Raw genomic sequence first — 14,817 nt, 5'->3', positions numbered from 1 at the left:
ATGGTACAGTGATGGAAAACGAAGAATGATTTCCATATTTGTATACCATGGTATTTATATGATACTGTAAGGTACTTTAAATAATACCATGACATTTACATACCTTGGTACCATGTCCAAAAAACCATGATAATACCAGTTTTATATATATGATTTTGATATCTTTTGGTACTTTTGGATCTTATGGTACTTATGGTTGTAAGTGTAGAAAAAGGTGACATCAAACATAGCATCTTCTTGGTTGGGTATATAATGTATTGGTTGGGTATATAATGCACATTAAACATCTATTTGCACAAATAGTACGTACTTCTGACAGACTTTTGCACTAGTACAAGTGACTGGTACTGATCTGTACTAGTACTCAATGCAATTTGCAACAGCCAGTTTTTGAACACTGACTTGAAAAAATAATAATAAAAACAAAAGTTATGACTTGATAAGCTGAAGAAAGAGGCACATAATGCAACAAAATGTCATGGAAACAAATATGCAGATAGAGTTTGCAGATATTACTGTGACATAAACTCTCTGATTTATAGAGTTTTGTTCATCGTCAAGGCAAAATATTTGAATGAAATTTTTTTTTACCCTTATGAAAACCATAGGTTTCACCAAATAATTACTGCAGTCTCTGTATTTTGTCTGCTCATACAAAATGGTGTGACACTAGAGAACACTCAAATTGGGGGGCAGAAATGATAAAAAATAACCTTCAAAATTTAATTACATTTGCATTTCTTTTTTCACTTCAACTGCTGAAGATGTCGTCCCATCTCATGAGAATGTTTGGTCCTTTGTGATGCACATCCACATTGCTGAAGAAAATCCTCTTGGCAAACTGCAGTGCACAGTAGGATAAATTCTCTCTTTTATCCACCCTGCTTCCCAAGTTCTTAGTTATTTATTAATATCAGCTCTAAAGCTTGAAGGGAACTAGAGATAGCTCACATCCAAATCTCAATAAAAAGTGCCAGCACTGGCCTCGGCTGCCTGCCTAATTCAGAAACAAACCTATGAATCTCTCTGTGATCAAATGGACAGAAGGACAATATCATTTACATGGAAAATCATGCATTACACAGTCATGGCCAAAGTCATAAGGTGTCTTTTTATTATGGCCATTTGAGTCCTCCTTGACGTCATATGATGCAGCAAGTTAAGTTCCTTCACAACTGACATGTTTTTGACAATGTTAATTTTTGTTGTTCTTGTTTTTTGGCAGAGCTAATCTTTTGTTACCTGTCAGACTGTACTCTCCATGACCCACTCAGCGCTATCAAATGTTGCTTTATCACCTTCCCCTTCGCTTTCGTCACATTGCAGGAGCATGCCATTGACCGAGAGACTCCTCTTAGTCCAAATGTTACTGATGCGACATGGTGCATTGCGAAGGTACTGCGAAGCACCAAAGTCACCCATGTCGAACGAGTGGCTGCGCTTAGGCTTGTTCTTTGATGGCAGCATTACAAGACTCCCAAGCCAAGAATCTCCACGGCCTAGCAGAGGCTCCTTGTCAGTATGGGGTCTCATGGCCATTTCCATGGTCCCTGAGGAAGATGGACCACCTGGATCTCTTGCAGGAGCCTTCAGGTCCAAAGAAGTAAATGCCCCAAGAAGGTTGTCCAAGTTTGGTCGTGTCTTGGTTGACGTTTTCTTCCACCTTTTGGGCAAGGTGCTGGACTCGCAATGCATGTTGAAAGACTTGACATTCTCGCTGCCAAGGGAGTCTGCTGAAGAAGATGAAGAGGACAAGATGCTACTCTGCAAGGAACCACATCTGAATTTCACCACTTCGTCACGCATCACCACTATGGTCTTTGGAGCCTGCGATGTCGGAGCGCCATTGTTAAGTCGCTGTGTCGCCTCAGTTCTACCATTGGTCTGGGAGTAGGTGTTGCTTACCGTCACAAGCTTTGCAACCTGCAAACCGCTGTTCACTTTGTAGCGAACCATAAGAATGACAATAAAGACCAAGAGGGTGGCCACGGTCACTCCACCAATCACCAAGATCATGGTACCACCCAAAAACTGACTGTGCAATGACTGGCAACTGGGGTACTCATCACGTGTCTCAAACTGCACACATCCAACTATGTTGGTTGCAGTGAGTGTGGTGGCGATGTCTTCCCAGATGGCCAGCACACACAGGTCATACTGCATCCCTGGGATCAGGTTGTTGACCACAAAGGATTTGCTGGTCACTGGAATCATCCTGTGAAGATTGGAATTAATAAGAGTGGGCGAAATACTGGTTAAAATGATATACCGGTAGAAATGTGTCAACAGGTATACATTTTCGAGTATTGTCGCAGTTTTAAATTTCTGCATGGTACGGCATGCACGTTCCATGTTTACATTAAAATAAAAATATATGTTTTTGGACATCACTTTCCATAAAAAAAAATATATTCTGAGTTATATTGTTATCAAACAAAAAAATGGCATATTGCAATATATATTTTTGCATAAATCTCCCACCTCTGGGTATTATTTTTCGGCATTCTCGAAGGAAAAGCTCAAGAGGATAAGCTTTGGACAAAAATAGATGCAATAGATTTAAATCACAGGCATATATTACACAGCAGGTAATTATTATTAAAATGCATAGTGTTATGACTCATTGTTCAATATGTTATGTTGGATTTAATACACACAATGCATGGCATGTTAGAAAAAAAAACAATAATTAATCATTTTACTATGTTTAAAACTTAATTACTTGGAAAGTACTGATCATATCAACCATATGATAAAATAAAATAAAGCAAATAAATATCACAGGCATTCAATAGTTCTATGTAACATTTCTCCACAATAATTGTTTGGGAATCAGATAAAAAAATAAGATTTTTTTCAGAAATAAAGGGTGCTTCTCATTTCTTAAATTGTGCATCCTCATTTCCTTACTCCTCAGTCCTTGAGCCCATGACACGGAAACTGATTAAAGTCTGCCATCATGAAGAACGTATCAATTCTGCACTACACTACGAAGAGGAGAGGCCCGAGGACAGAGGAAGCTTTCTGAAGACGCTTGAGTGAGGAAGCATAGGTGCCTCCTTTTTTTTTCCGAAACACCTGACACACGGATAAATTCTTCTCCCTCTTCACATGTGGCACAACACTTTTAATGAATGTTTCACCTTTGAAGTTTAAATAAACCATAATTGTCACATATTTCAGCAGTGTATCTTGAATTATTAGGATTTATCATGAATATATTAATCAATCAAGATTCAACAGCATAACGGCAAGCGCACAGAGGTAATACAGCTGTGCAAGACGGTGCTCTGAAGTGACGCTTGAGAGAGCAGGATATTCCATGTTACATATACACTACCGGTCAAAAGTTTTGAAACACTTACTCATTCTTTATTTTATATATATTCTTTTTTGTTGTTTTTTGTTTTTTTTTTGTTTCACATTTTAGAATAATAGTAAAGTCATCAAAACTATGGAATAACATAAATGTAACTATGGGAATTATGATGTGACTAAACAAAATCCAAAATAAATTAAAACTGTGTTATATTTTAGCATCTTCAAAGTAGTCAACCTTTGCCTTGAATTTGCAGACTCTTGACATTTTCTCAAGCTTCTTGAAGTATCACCCTGGGATGCTTTTTAAATAGTATTGAAGGAGTTCCCATCTATGTTGGGCACTTATTGGCTGCTTTTCTTTATTATTTGATCCAAGTCATCAATTTCAAAAACTTTTTGAAATAAATTAATATATGTCATGTGTATTTTGTTGATTCATGTCTTTTATTTTGAAATGTTTAGTTCCTGTTTCCCTTGTCATGTGATTCCTGTTTTCCCTCTATGTTCATGTGTCATGTTTTCATTGGTTTATTGTTTAATTATCTTGTTAGAGTTCTGTTTGTTCATTGGTTTATGTTCTCCCATGTCTTGTATTTGAGCCCTCATGTTTACCATTGTCCGGTGTCAAGTATTGAATGTAACGTCGTAGTCATGTCCATGTCCATGTCCATGTCCATGTCCATGTCCATGTCCATGTCCATGTTTATGTTTTATGTTTGTAGTTAGGGTTATTGGTTATCACGTAGTAAATAAATTGCACTTGGGTTCTTCATCTTCACATCTTCGTCATCATCATTGCCAGCAGCCAGCACACATTACAATATGGTGGCATAATTATATTTTTGTCTACAAAACTAATTTCAAACATTTAAGCATATGCCTTCAGATCATGTGAAACATTTCAGTCAAGTGTTTCAAAAGTTTTGACTGGTAGTGTACATCTTGCTTCTTTTCTTCCATCGTTGTTTCCTTTTCTTGCATCATTTCCTTGTTTCCTAAAAGGGTGTAGCTAGGACGCAAGGAAAGGAAGCAAGAAAAGTAAACGAGGATGCAATTTTTTCAGAAACGAGAAGCACTCAAAATCTATCCTTAAGTTCAATGATTTGTTAGAAAAAAAGGATCTGACAAAAGCTTTTGATTAAGGGAAGGCCATTTTTATAGCAATTTTGGGCTCAACATCCTAAAAAGCACCTTAAGTACAGAGAATCTGAAATCACAATTATTATTTTTTTTCTGACTGCATTTTTTCTGACTGCGTCATCTACAACATTCTTTGCAGATTCCTGGTACTGGATGTAGAGTGAGAATTCTAATTAAAACACAGTCATTCACCTGACCACACAGCTCTGAGAAGGTTAAGTAATTCAATAGATGTTTAATATATCAGGTCAGTCTTTTAAATTTCACAATTTTATATTAAATAAATCAGCCTTTGGTTTATTTTTATTAGACTTGTCTGTTAAAATAAAAATAAATAAAACATAGGTATCCTGATATTAAAGTTTTAGCAATTTAGCATTTAGCTATATGTGTTTAAATTGTATCAGGAGTAATTTCGCATTTGTCCTGAAGGTGTCTGCATAAGTCTATGTGCTTACGATGCTTTTAGTGCTGTATGAGTACTCCAGAGCACTCGTAAATTTACGAGCATTTTCAAGTACTACTTAAGTTACGATGCTTTTGGGAAAAGGCCGCTAAACTAAGATGAATCGTAAGATGGATTCTACGATCTACTTAGGCTTACGATGCTTTTGGGAAATGAGGCCAAGACTGGTCCAAACTGACAGGAAGGTGACAGTAACCCAAATAAATACGTGTTACAACAGTGCTATGCAGAAAAGCATTTCTGAACGTACAACACGTCGAACATTAAGGCAGATGGGCTACAGCAGCAGAAGACCCCTCCGGGTACTGTCATCTTAGAACAGGGAACTTAGGCTGCAGTGGGCAGAGGCTCACCAAAACTGGACAGAAGACGATTGGAAAAACATCACCTGGTCTGACAAATCTGGATTTCTGCTGAGGTACACAAATGGTAGGCTCACTTCCGCCTCAGTTTTATGTTCTTGGCTGACAGAAGTGGAACCCAACGTGGTCTTCTGCTGTTGTAGCCCATCCGCCTCAAGGTTCGTCATGTTGTGCATTCTGAGATGCTATTCTGTATTCACTACAATTGTACAGAGGGGTTATCTGAGTAACCGTAGCCTTTCTGTCAGCTCAAACCAGTCTTCGTTGACCTCTCTCATCAACAAGGTATTTTCGTCCACAGAACCGCCACTAACTGGTTGTTTTTTGTTTTTCGCAGCATCCTCTATTCACTCTAGAGACTGTTGTATATGAAAATCCCAAGAGATCAGCAGTTACAGAAATACTCCAACCAGCCCATCTGGCACCAAAAATCATGCCACGGTCTAAATCACTGAGAACAAATTTTTTCCCCATTCTGATGATTGATGTTAACATTAACTGAAGCTCCTGACCCATATCTGCATGATTTTATACATTACATTGCTGCCACACGATTGGCTGATTAGATAATCGCATGAATAAGTAGATATACAGGTGTACCTAATAAAGTGGCCAGTGAGTGTAAACAAAGACAGTACATTCATCAGAAGTTGGTAGTGTAATTGGACTGTATGCAATGATTTGGAAGAATACAAATATGGATTTACATTATTTTGTGTGTCCTTGTTAAATGGGACACATTCCTTTTATTCGCATGGAACATGTGGTTCAGGATATTACAGAGAATGTAAGTATTATTAATCATTTTCATCTGACACACAAATCATGGCTAGTATTAACAGTGATTGTATCAGCACGCACTTCACTTCTACTGGTCGACATTGATTTTGAAAAATTCATTTTATGAAACATGAAAAAATTTAAATTCAAATTACACTTCAAACGAAACGAAAATATAATCAAAATAACGAAGTGCCCAAATAAATCATACCAGATCCAAACATTTTACTCTCTCCTTCTTCCATCGGGCCCTTTTGCAGTGACTTAAATATAACAATACAAATCATTATTATTGGAAAAATAATCAAATAAACCATGACCTCTAGAAAGTGTAACACAAATCTCATAATTTTTTGATTCAACAGACGGCTTCAACAGCGATCTTCAATGACATTATTTGATGTTCTGTACATTCAGAATTTGGACATGAACTTTATTACCACTTGCTGGTGAAATATCCAAACTGCAAATGCAGGAACTGAATTTGGAATTTGCCATGAGTTAAAAGGTGGTATTGAAACAGCACAATCACCAAATGTTTAGGAAAATAGCAAACTGCGCTTTGTGCCACTTCATTTACATACAGTACACCCACAGTAGTGCAAAACACTCCCACCCAAGACCATTTACGCTTTGTGCAGGTGTGAAAATTGCGCATAGAATTAGCGCTCTCAGGAAAATTGGATTAAGGCGTTGCACTGCACTTTTCATACTCACGAAAATAGAGCCCAATGTGTTGCAGTTAACTGAAAGCTGACAAAAAAACGAACAAAAAAAATATTTAACTAAACTAAATTTTTCAGACTGCTTTCTCTGCGACGTCTCTGCATCAAGGATACACTGTAAAAAGTGGTAACATGCGATTGTTACCTAAAAGATCTATTTCTACTTGATCTAACCCTTAATTTTTTTTATCTTTGGTGTAACCTGATGTATTCAGGTTGATTTAGACATGTTAAAAATATATATGACTTTATTTAAACCAGTTAATTTAGATGTTTCCACATGAAGCACATTTGTTAGGTTGCCTGACAATTGTTTTTTTTTTTTTTTTTTTTTTTTTACAGTGTACATAACCTTTCAGACATCTACAAATAGCATAAAACTATGTTTTATAACCACACTTTTAGTGTGTGTGTATGAATTAAAAAAACTTTTGAAATTCAATTTAAATCGTTTCATTTATAGCCGATATTACCATATAGCTGCATTTACCGCATACTGCACTTCACAATGGCATTACTCTGGAATTACCAATTCCCGCAATTGTCATGTAATAGACACTATCATTTACATGACTCAGATTATAAATCCGCATAACATACCTTCTGTGCCAGAAAGTACTTGTGTGTGTGTGTGTGGGGGGGGGGTGTTATGGATTATCAAGTGCTGTTGATTCTGTGGAGATGGCTAATTCAGTAAAGGGTAAGTGAGTCAATGTTAAGACTTTATGGCTACGACAGTCACCGAACAGCATTAAGAGCCACAAGAATAGGCCTTAAAAAAGTTTTTACAATTTTGAAAACAGGATGTAACAACCAGTGTCTAGCATGCCTCTTAACATGTGTGAGTCATCTTAAATGCCACCATAGATACTACTTTCGGTGTTAGCCCAGATAACACTTAATTTATTTGATCAGACAAACTGTATTCAATAAATGTATATGGCTGAATTGTGTTCTAGAATGTATTCATGATGTGACTCCAAGTACAATGCAATGATAACCTTAATCAGTAAACACAAATGACTGGGAAGGTCATGGAAAAGTCATGGAAGCTATTGGTAAGAAAGTGTGGGAATCTTGTAATTGGTGTGTACATAGTTGTGGAGGTTTTAAGGAAAAGAAACGTGGAATATTTACCTATAAATCAGGACATCATCTTCTGAACAGTTGTACTGGAGCTGGTACATTTTGACTTTGGGTGCCACTTTGCTAACTGTCCACTTGACCAGAGCAGAGAGTGCGGTGACTTCTGACACTAACACTACCTGCTCTGGTTGGGCTTTGGTCTCCCCTTTACTTGTTTTAGTTGAGCTGGTGATGTCTGATAGTCTGGATTTGGGCTGGGATGTGCGATTAGTTCCATTACTAAGGTGGGGGAGCTGGATGATGGAGAGCTCGATTGAGGCTGTCGATTCTCCAGCTGCATTTGCCGCAATGCAAGTAAATGTCCCATAATCCTGAGAGGTGGTGACCATAATGTCCAAAGTGCCATTTTCATAGACTGTAGCCCTGGATGAGTTACTGATTAGTCGGTCATCTGGAGCAACCCAGTGTATGAGAGGCATGGGGTCACCCACAGCCTTGCAACGTAAGCTGGCAGTCTGCCCCTCTAAGACCAGTAGCTTATGTGTATGTTGAGTAATTAACGGTGGCTCGCAGACAAACTCTTCTTCTCGCACATACCAAAAGTAGCGACCTTTTAGACTTGGAGGGGAAACACATGTTTCCATATCATCCTCCCGCTCTAGACGACGCAACCAGAGAATCTCACAGTTACAATGCAAGGGGTTCCCACCAAAGCTAAGAGAGAGGGCTGGGGCAAAGGGTGTATTGAGAACAATGTTGCTCTGTGACCGAGCAAAAATAGGATCGGGAGGAAGCTTCTGGAGACGGTTTGATGTCAGGTCTAGTCGTGCCAACTTTTCAAGATCAGTAAAAGTGCCTTCGGCAATGTGGTTGATGAGGTTGTGGTCCAGACTCAGCTGGTGTAGGTTGAGCATTTTGCGGATGGCCTCCCAGGGCACACTCCGGAGGTTGTTATAGGAGAGATCAAGGTCCTCCAGTGTGAGCAGCAGGTCATCAAAAGCTTCTTTGGAGATATGGGTCAGTTGGTTGTTGTTTAAGATGAGGTGTTGCAAGTTTACTAAGCCTCGTAGGACATCTGGGCCCAGCTCTGTCAACCGGTTACTGTCCAGGTGCAGTGAACGTAAGGTTTCCAGATCCACAAATGAGAAAGGCTGGATGAAGCTGATTGTGTTCCGTGACAGTGTAAGGTCCACAAGGCCTGTCATGTTGGTGAAGTCCTGCTGGGTGATCTTAATAATGTAGTTTCCTCCCAAGCGTAATTCCACAGTTCTTCTGTCAATGTCAGAGGGCACGAATAGCAGGCCTTTGGATGGGCATAGCGTACCCAAAGATTCTGAGAGATTCTGGCAGACACAATATTTTGGGCAGGCGGTGGTCATTATCACTGCGCTCCCCAGGAGAAGGAGGCTGCAGAGCACGCTGGCCATGGTAAATCACATGCAGGGACCTGGCAAGGCAACAGGAAAAAGAGTGGTGAGGCCTTCTTGGTCATACAAACATTCACTAGCTTTGCAAGGGCTATCTGATAAATATAATCTAATAATAATTTCTGCTTAATTCCAAAAGACAAACAAAATAGAAAAATGGGAAACTTTTTGAATCCTTTCAGGCCCTGATGTCACAAAGCAGGGAGCTTGAAAAGCTATACATTTCTCTATTTAATGTCTCTTTAATTAACAGGTTTTAGCTTAAGAAACCCCGGGTCTCTTGGGCTTCATTATAACTTTATTAAGTAATTATTGTATACCTTATAATTACCGAGATAAGGCCCATTTAAACAATTCTCAAACGTTTATGTTAGTGAAAATCTGAATTTGGTACCATTTCTGGCTTTGGTGTCACATACTAGCTCATGAAAATACCTCTTTGCAGTCCTCACACCCCTGTCAGAGTACTGAAAAAATACTAAAGTATAAAATATGTGTTATTGTTGCTGGAACCAGGAGTATTTATGTGAATTCCACAGCCAATAATTCCTGCAAACATTTGTATCATCAATTCCAAATACACTAAAAATTAAATACATTTTAATCAGCATTCTACCAAATTGAATACAGTGTAGGTGGAGCTGTTGTACTGTATATCAGGTGTCTGTGAGAAGAAGATGGTTTCATTTTCAAGAGTTAATATAGAGAGACAACTAAGTAAGCCATTGTTTGAGCATCCTTACCAGCATAGCATCATTGGCTCAACCAGTGGTGTGAATTTGGAGGAGGTTATATGTTTGATGACCAATGGGGGGCAGGGGGATGTTTTTGCAATTCTGTTTGGTGATGCTAATGGCACATACATAACACACTGCAGCTTTAACGTCAGGCTAACCCATTTAATGTAGTTGAACACTAATTTGTTGTTACTCATAAATGTTAGTTACCCTAAATTAGAACTCTGTGTAGGCTAGTGAAATTAAGAGGAGGTATACATACAATATACATTTAAGGCATTGATAAAGAGATGTTTTATGGTAAGAATGGTGCAGTCTTGAAGAGTTATTAGCCTTTAAGCTGGGATAGGATAAAGTATTGTAACATCCAAAGATTACACACTTCAGCAGTAACTGCTTATTACAGAAATACAACTGGGTGGAAAAAGCTTGCAGATCTAAATGTTAGTGGAAAACAAGTTTTGAAGCATAAGAGAATTGGTAAATTATACAAAAACAGGGATATGCCCAGGATGTCTGACATTAGAGACTAAAACAAAGCTAATCTTAGTAAAACTGGAACATTTCCACAAAGCATAATATTGTGATTATTCAAACCATGTAATCAAAACTGTCTGCATCAAAACAAATAAATTGTCACATACAGAAGTTAAAGGTTTTTCATTGGGCCTTTGACTGACATGCAATCAGCCTTTGGTAATGCCAGATATTTATGCCAAGGCTGCATTTTGCTAAAAAGAAAATCACGGATTTATACCAAGACATGTTTAACAGTTTGCCCTCTCAGCAATTACAAACACCCAGCAGACTTCTAGCACACTAACACAAAATGCTTTCTTGTTTCAAGGTCTGTAGAAATGCAATATTTAAAAACTTCAAGATTGAAAATGGGATGCACTGTGTATCTAATTTCTAGTCTATGATAATTTCACTCTAAAACAAATATCTTGCAGAGAAGGAAAATCATGCAATTCCTTTTCCTTTCTTCTAAATAATTTCCCAAACATTAACCACCCAATCTCATTGTCAGGAAATTGAATTTGATAGATTTCATGAAAATGGAACAATATATCAGAGCCATGGCACAGTGGTTATCCATTGTACACATAGGGCCACAGGTTTTAATTCAACCTTCATGCCCCACATACATTTCCACTCTGTCTAATTTCCTGCATATCTTACATTTCCTGTACAATAAAAGCAAAAACCCAACATAAATGTTCCTATAGCTCAACTGGTAAACTCATACTGATAAAATGTTTAGCTTCAATAAATGTCAGATATTAACTTCTTTATTAAAGGGGCAATATTTGATCCTTGAACTGATTTGCAAGGACATTTTATACCTTTTATTTTTTTCCTTAACCATATGAAAACAACATTTATGTCAAATTATTCTATTAGCTAATACATAAATCTATAAATTAGATAAATACAAATTGAAAACAACACACACACACACATTGGAGTGGCTATCCTTATGAGGACTCTCCATAGACATAATGATTTTTATACTGTACGAACTATAGATCCTATCCCCTAACCCTACCCCTAAACCTAACCCTCACAAAAAACTTTCTGCATTTTTACATTTTCAAAAAAAACATTGCTTAGTATGTTTTTTAAGCTATTTAAATTATGGAGACATTAGAAATGTCCTCATAAAGCACATTTATAGCATAATATCCTTGTAATTACCAGTAACCTAAAAAAATTTCCTCATAAATGTAATGAATGAGGCTGGTATTCATTCAGCCGATCGCCAGAAGAAGCCCTCTCCCGAATATTAACATTGAACTGTTTCTTCTATGGTGACCTCCAGTTTGCATTACATAAATAGCCATGCCTTTCCATTGTTACTTTGTGAAGTATTGCCAGTTTCACTGCCTTACCAAGTGTTTTTCCCATTGCCTGTTTCATTGCCTTCTTGTTATGACCATTGTGCCTGCTTTATTGGATTACTGATTTTTGGATTACTGTTTTGCTCTGTTTGCCTGGTTGGACTGATTACTTGATAATGACTGCTTTGCCTGTTTCTATGATTACATCTCTGCCCTGTGTTTTGGATTTGTTTGCTGTGTGTAATAAACTTTCTGCATATGGATTCTACCTTCACCTCCATGTCGAGTCCCTCACATTAAACCACCCACATTGAATACAACTTCATTCCAATGTTCATTCAGGACTCACACTGCATAGCATTGTGTAAAGTTATGAGAAGTGTGCTTGGGACAAGGGGATATTAGTCATTTTTGACACCCAAAACCTGATTAAGCTGAATACAGCCAAAGCTTGCCCTTTAGCAGGCCCCTATTTCTTAGGTAAGTTTTCTGCATTTCCAATTTTCTCATAAATGGCAGTCAGGGCCCATCTTTATTCATTCTATCCCAGTCTGCTAATGTGCATACGCATATATAACAATTGCTGAGCAACTCAACCTCTAAAAGCATCCATACCTGCATTTCATCCAAATCTTCAGGATGAAATAGCGAGAGCGAAACAAGGAAACAAAACCATTTTATCTTATGAGCAAAACATCTTGCTGGCAGTGGAAATATTTACACTAACTCAAAGGTTTAGACACATCTCAACCATTATTAATTATTGCTATTTTCCACATTTGTAAATAATAGCCACCATAAGTATAGTAGGCTATAAAAATAATAAATTAATAATAATTAAAAAAAATATAGGAATTATGCAGTGGCCAAAAAATCCTAGCTTCTTTAAACGAGTCACCATTTCTGCCATACAAAGCCAAAACACAGTGACTGTGCCAACACTGAAACTCAGAAAATGGCTTAGGTTTTTGACTGTCCAGTCTGATGTAAAAGTCTCATTCCGTTTTCTCTGAATCTGAGCCAACACACTCTCATAATGGTTTGTCGCTATAGCAAATTTTGTAACAAAACCACCTCCTTGGTTCATTGCCTGCATCACCAAAACATCACCCTTTGTCTGTATTTTAAATGTCACTCTGATGCCATATTCAACTCATTTCAGAGGATTTCAATACTTTACTCAAGGTTACATTTTAAAATGAAATAAATTGATAATCCTGTCATCATACTCTTTGCTTTATTATTTATTTATTTATTTATTTATTTATTTTTATTTGTTTTGCTTATTTGCAAATTGTTTTGTTTGATGTGGGATACAAAGGGAGTTTTCAGAAATTCCTAGAAATGAGAAAAGTACCGTAAAACTTATCATAAAAATAATCCATGTTATTTGTGCACTGTATTCCAGACCTTGTGATGCCAAATGATCACTTTGTGTGAGGAACAAATCCAAATTTAAGCCTTGATATTCATATTTTAGTTCCCTTAAACCATCCCCATATATATATATATATATATATATATATATATATATATATATATATATATATAATTATATTGCGATGTAAGTCAGATTAGTTTTACTGCATTTACCTGCTTGTTACATGTTTTATATTGTTTATAGGGTGGGGTTGGTTAAGAGGAACTAAAATATGAATATGATAATATAATTTAAATAAACAAATATATTAATAAGTATAATGAAATGGGCTGTCAATTTAATGCGTTAATTTAGTTAAATGAATTACATAAAAATAACGTGCTAAATACATTAATGCAATTAATCTTGCCCCCTGACCTGTACATTAATACCAATATTAAAATAATACATATTTTCCTACCATCAGAGCAATTGGCTTGGTGCACATGATGGCCCCTGCCAGCTTCCGTGATACGAGAATGTGCATCCTTACTTCTGGTCGTATGTGCGCTGTTTGAAAATTAGTGACATCGCAGTGTGATCACGGTGTAAGTGGGGCTTCACAGTATTGTTGCTGTGAGGGGAGACTTCCAGAGAAGACTTGTTAGAGACTTGACTGAAACCAACATGAGCCTGTTTACAAGTAAAGAATGAGAGGAGAGTGGTCTATCAGCAACAGGAGATAACATTCTTTTAACATTGATGCGTGCCTCTGCCAAGGTCTGTTAACAGCTAATATAAAATGCCATTTCCCGTGATCTCTGGACCAGCGCCTGGTGATATTGGAAGTGTCTATGCCTGCACTTACTAAACCAGAAATCAAACATGGCCGTCATATGCAACTAGCCAACTCAAGCTTGAAGTACATGTTTTGTTTTTTTCTACGAGCCACATCGGCAGGGGGTAGCATGTCTCAACAAACCTCACAAGCAGTGCAGCCACAGAAGGAGAGCCAGTCACAAAGGACAGCTGGGCTGTGGTCCACTTCAAAATGTTATCCCCTTCCCTTGCTAACTTCCCTCCATCTCATGGTCTCAGATGTATGTCATTGCTTATGTTGTGCGAGTGCCCACTACTGGCGGAACCCATGCAATGGGTTTAACTGGAACACCCTAAGCCCTTGATCATTTGAAGCACGTTGAAGGCTGATGTCAATTTCTGGAATCATATAGTGATTTTTGTACCTGGGAATATAGGTGACAGGTTTTCAGAGATTGATGCAATCACAGATTCAGGTAAAGTTTAGATGCAATTTCAGAGGCTTATGTATAACTCTTGTCTGTTAAGAATTTTTTTTTTTTTTGAATTAATTGTTAGAAAGGATTACAAGTTTTACAAAAATGAAAATGGTAACATTACAATGAACATATAGGCTATGGCTGTGTAAAAAACAGTCAGTTTAAGGTAGCTACTTTCCTAAACCGTTTAATTGACCTAGCTTTACTTTCATCATACAATAGTTGTTTGGAAGTGGGGTAGTTTGAGCGCAATCTGTGCTGTGATATCAGAATC

At 37.4% G+C, this 14,817-nt stretch overlaps 1 protein-coding gene across 1 annotated transcript in view; it reads right to left on the bottom strand.

Annotated features, from left to right (window-relative positions):
• Positions 1-227: 227 nt before the first annotated feature.
• Positions 228-14,817, bottom strand: part of LOC127455202 (leucine-rich repeat and fibronectin type-III domain-containing protein 2-like) — a 319,069-nt gene continuing 304,479 nt past the window's right edge. Inside the window, exons 3-4 of the mRNA XM_051722894.1 lie at positions 7,932-9,327; positions 228-2,215 (exon numbers count right to left, since the gene is read on the bottom strand). Coding sequence (XP_051578854.1) covers positions 1,246-2,215; positions 7,932-9,307 — 2,346 coding nt within the window. The 5' untranslated portion in view covers positions 9,308-9,327 and the 3' untranslated portion in view covers positions 228-1,245. The remainder of the gene's footprint in view (positions 2,216-7,931; positions 9,328-14,817) is intronic.

This window comes from Myxocyprinus asiaticus, chromosome 17 (genome assembly GCF_019703515.2).
Source record: "Myxocyprinus asiaticus isolate MX2 ecotype Aquarium Trade chromosome 17, UBuf_Myxa_2, whole genome shotgun sequence".
Lineage (NCBI taxonomy): Eukaryota > Metazoa > Chordata > Actinopteri > Cypriniformes > Catostomidae > Myxocyprinus > Myxocyprinus asiaticus.
The sequence above is the reverse complement of the archived record's forward strand: the minus strand, read 5'-3'. Positions and strand labels throughout refer to the sequence as shown.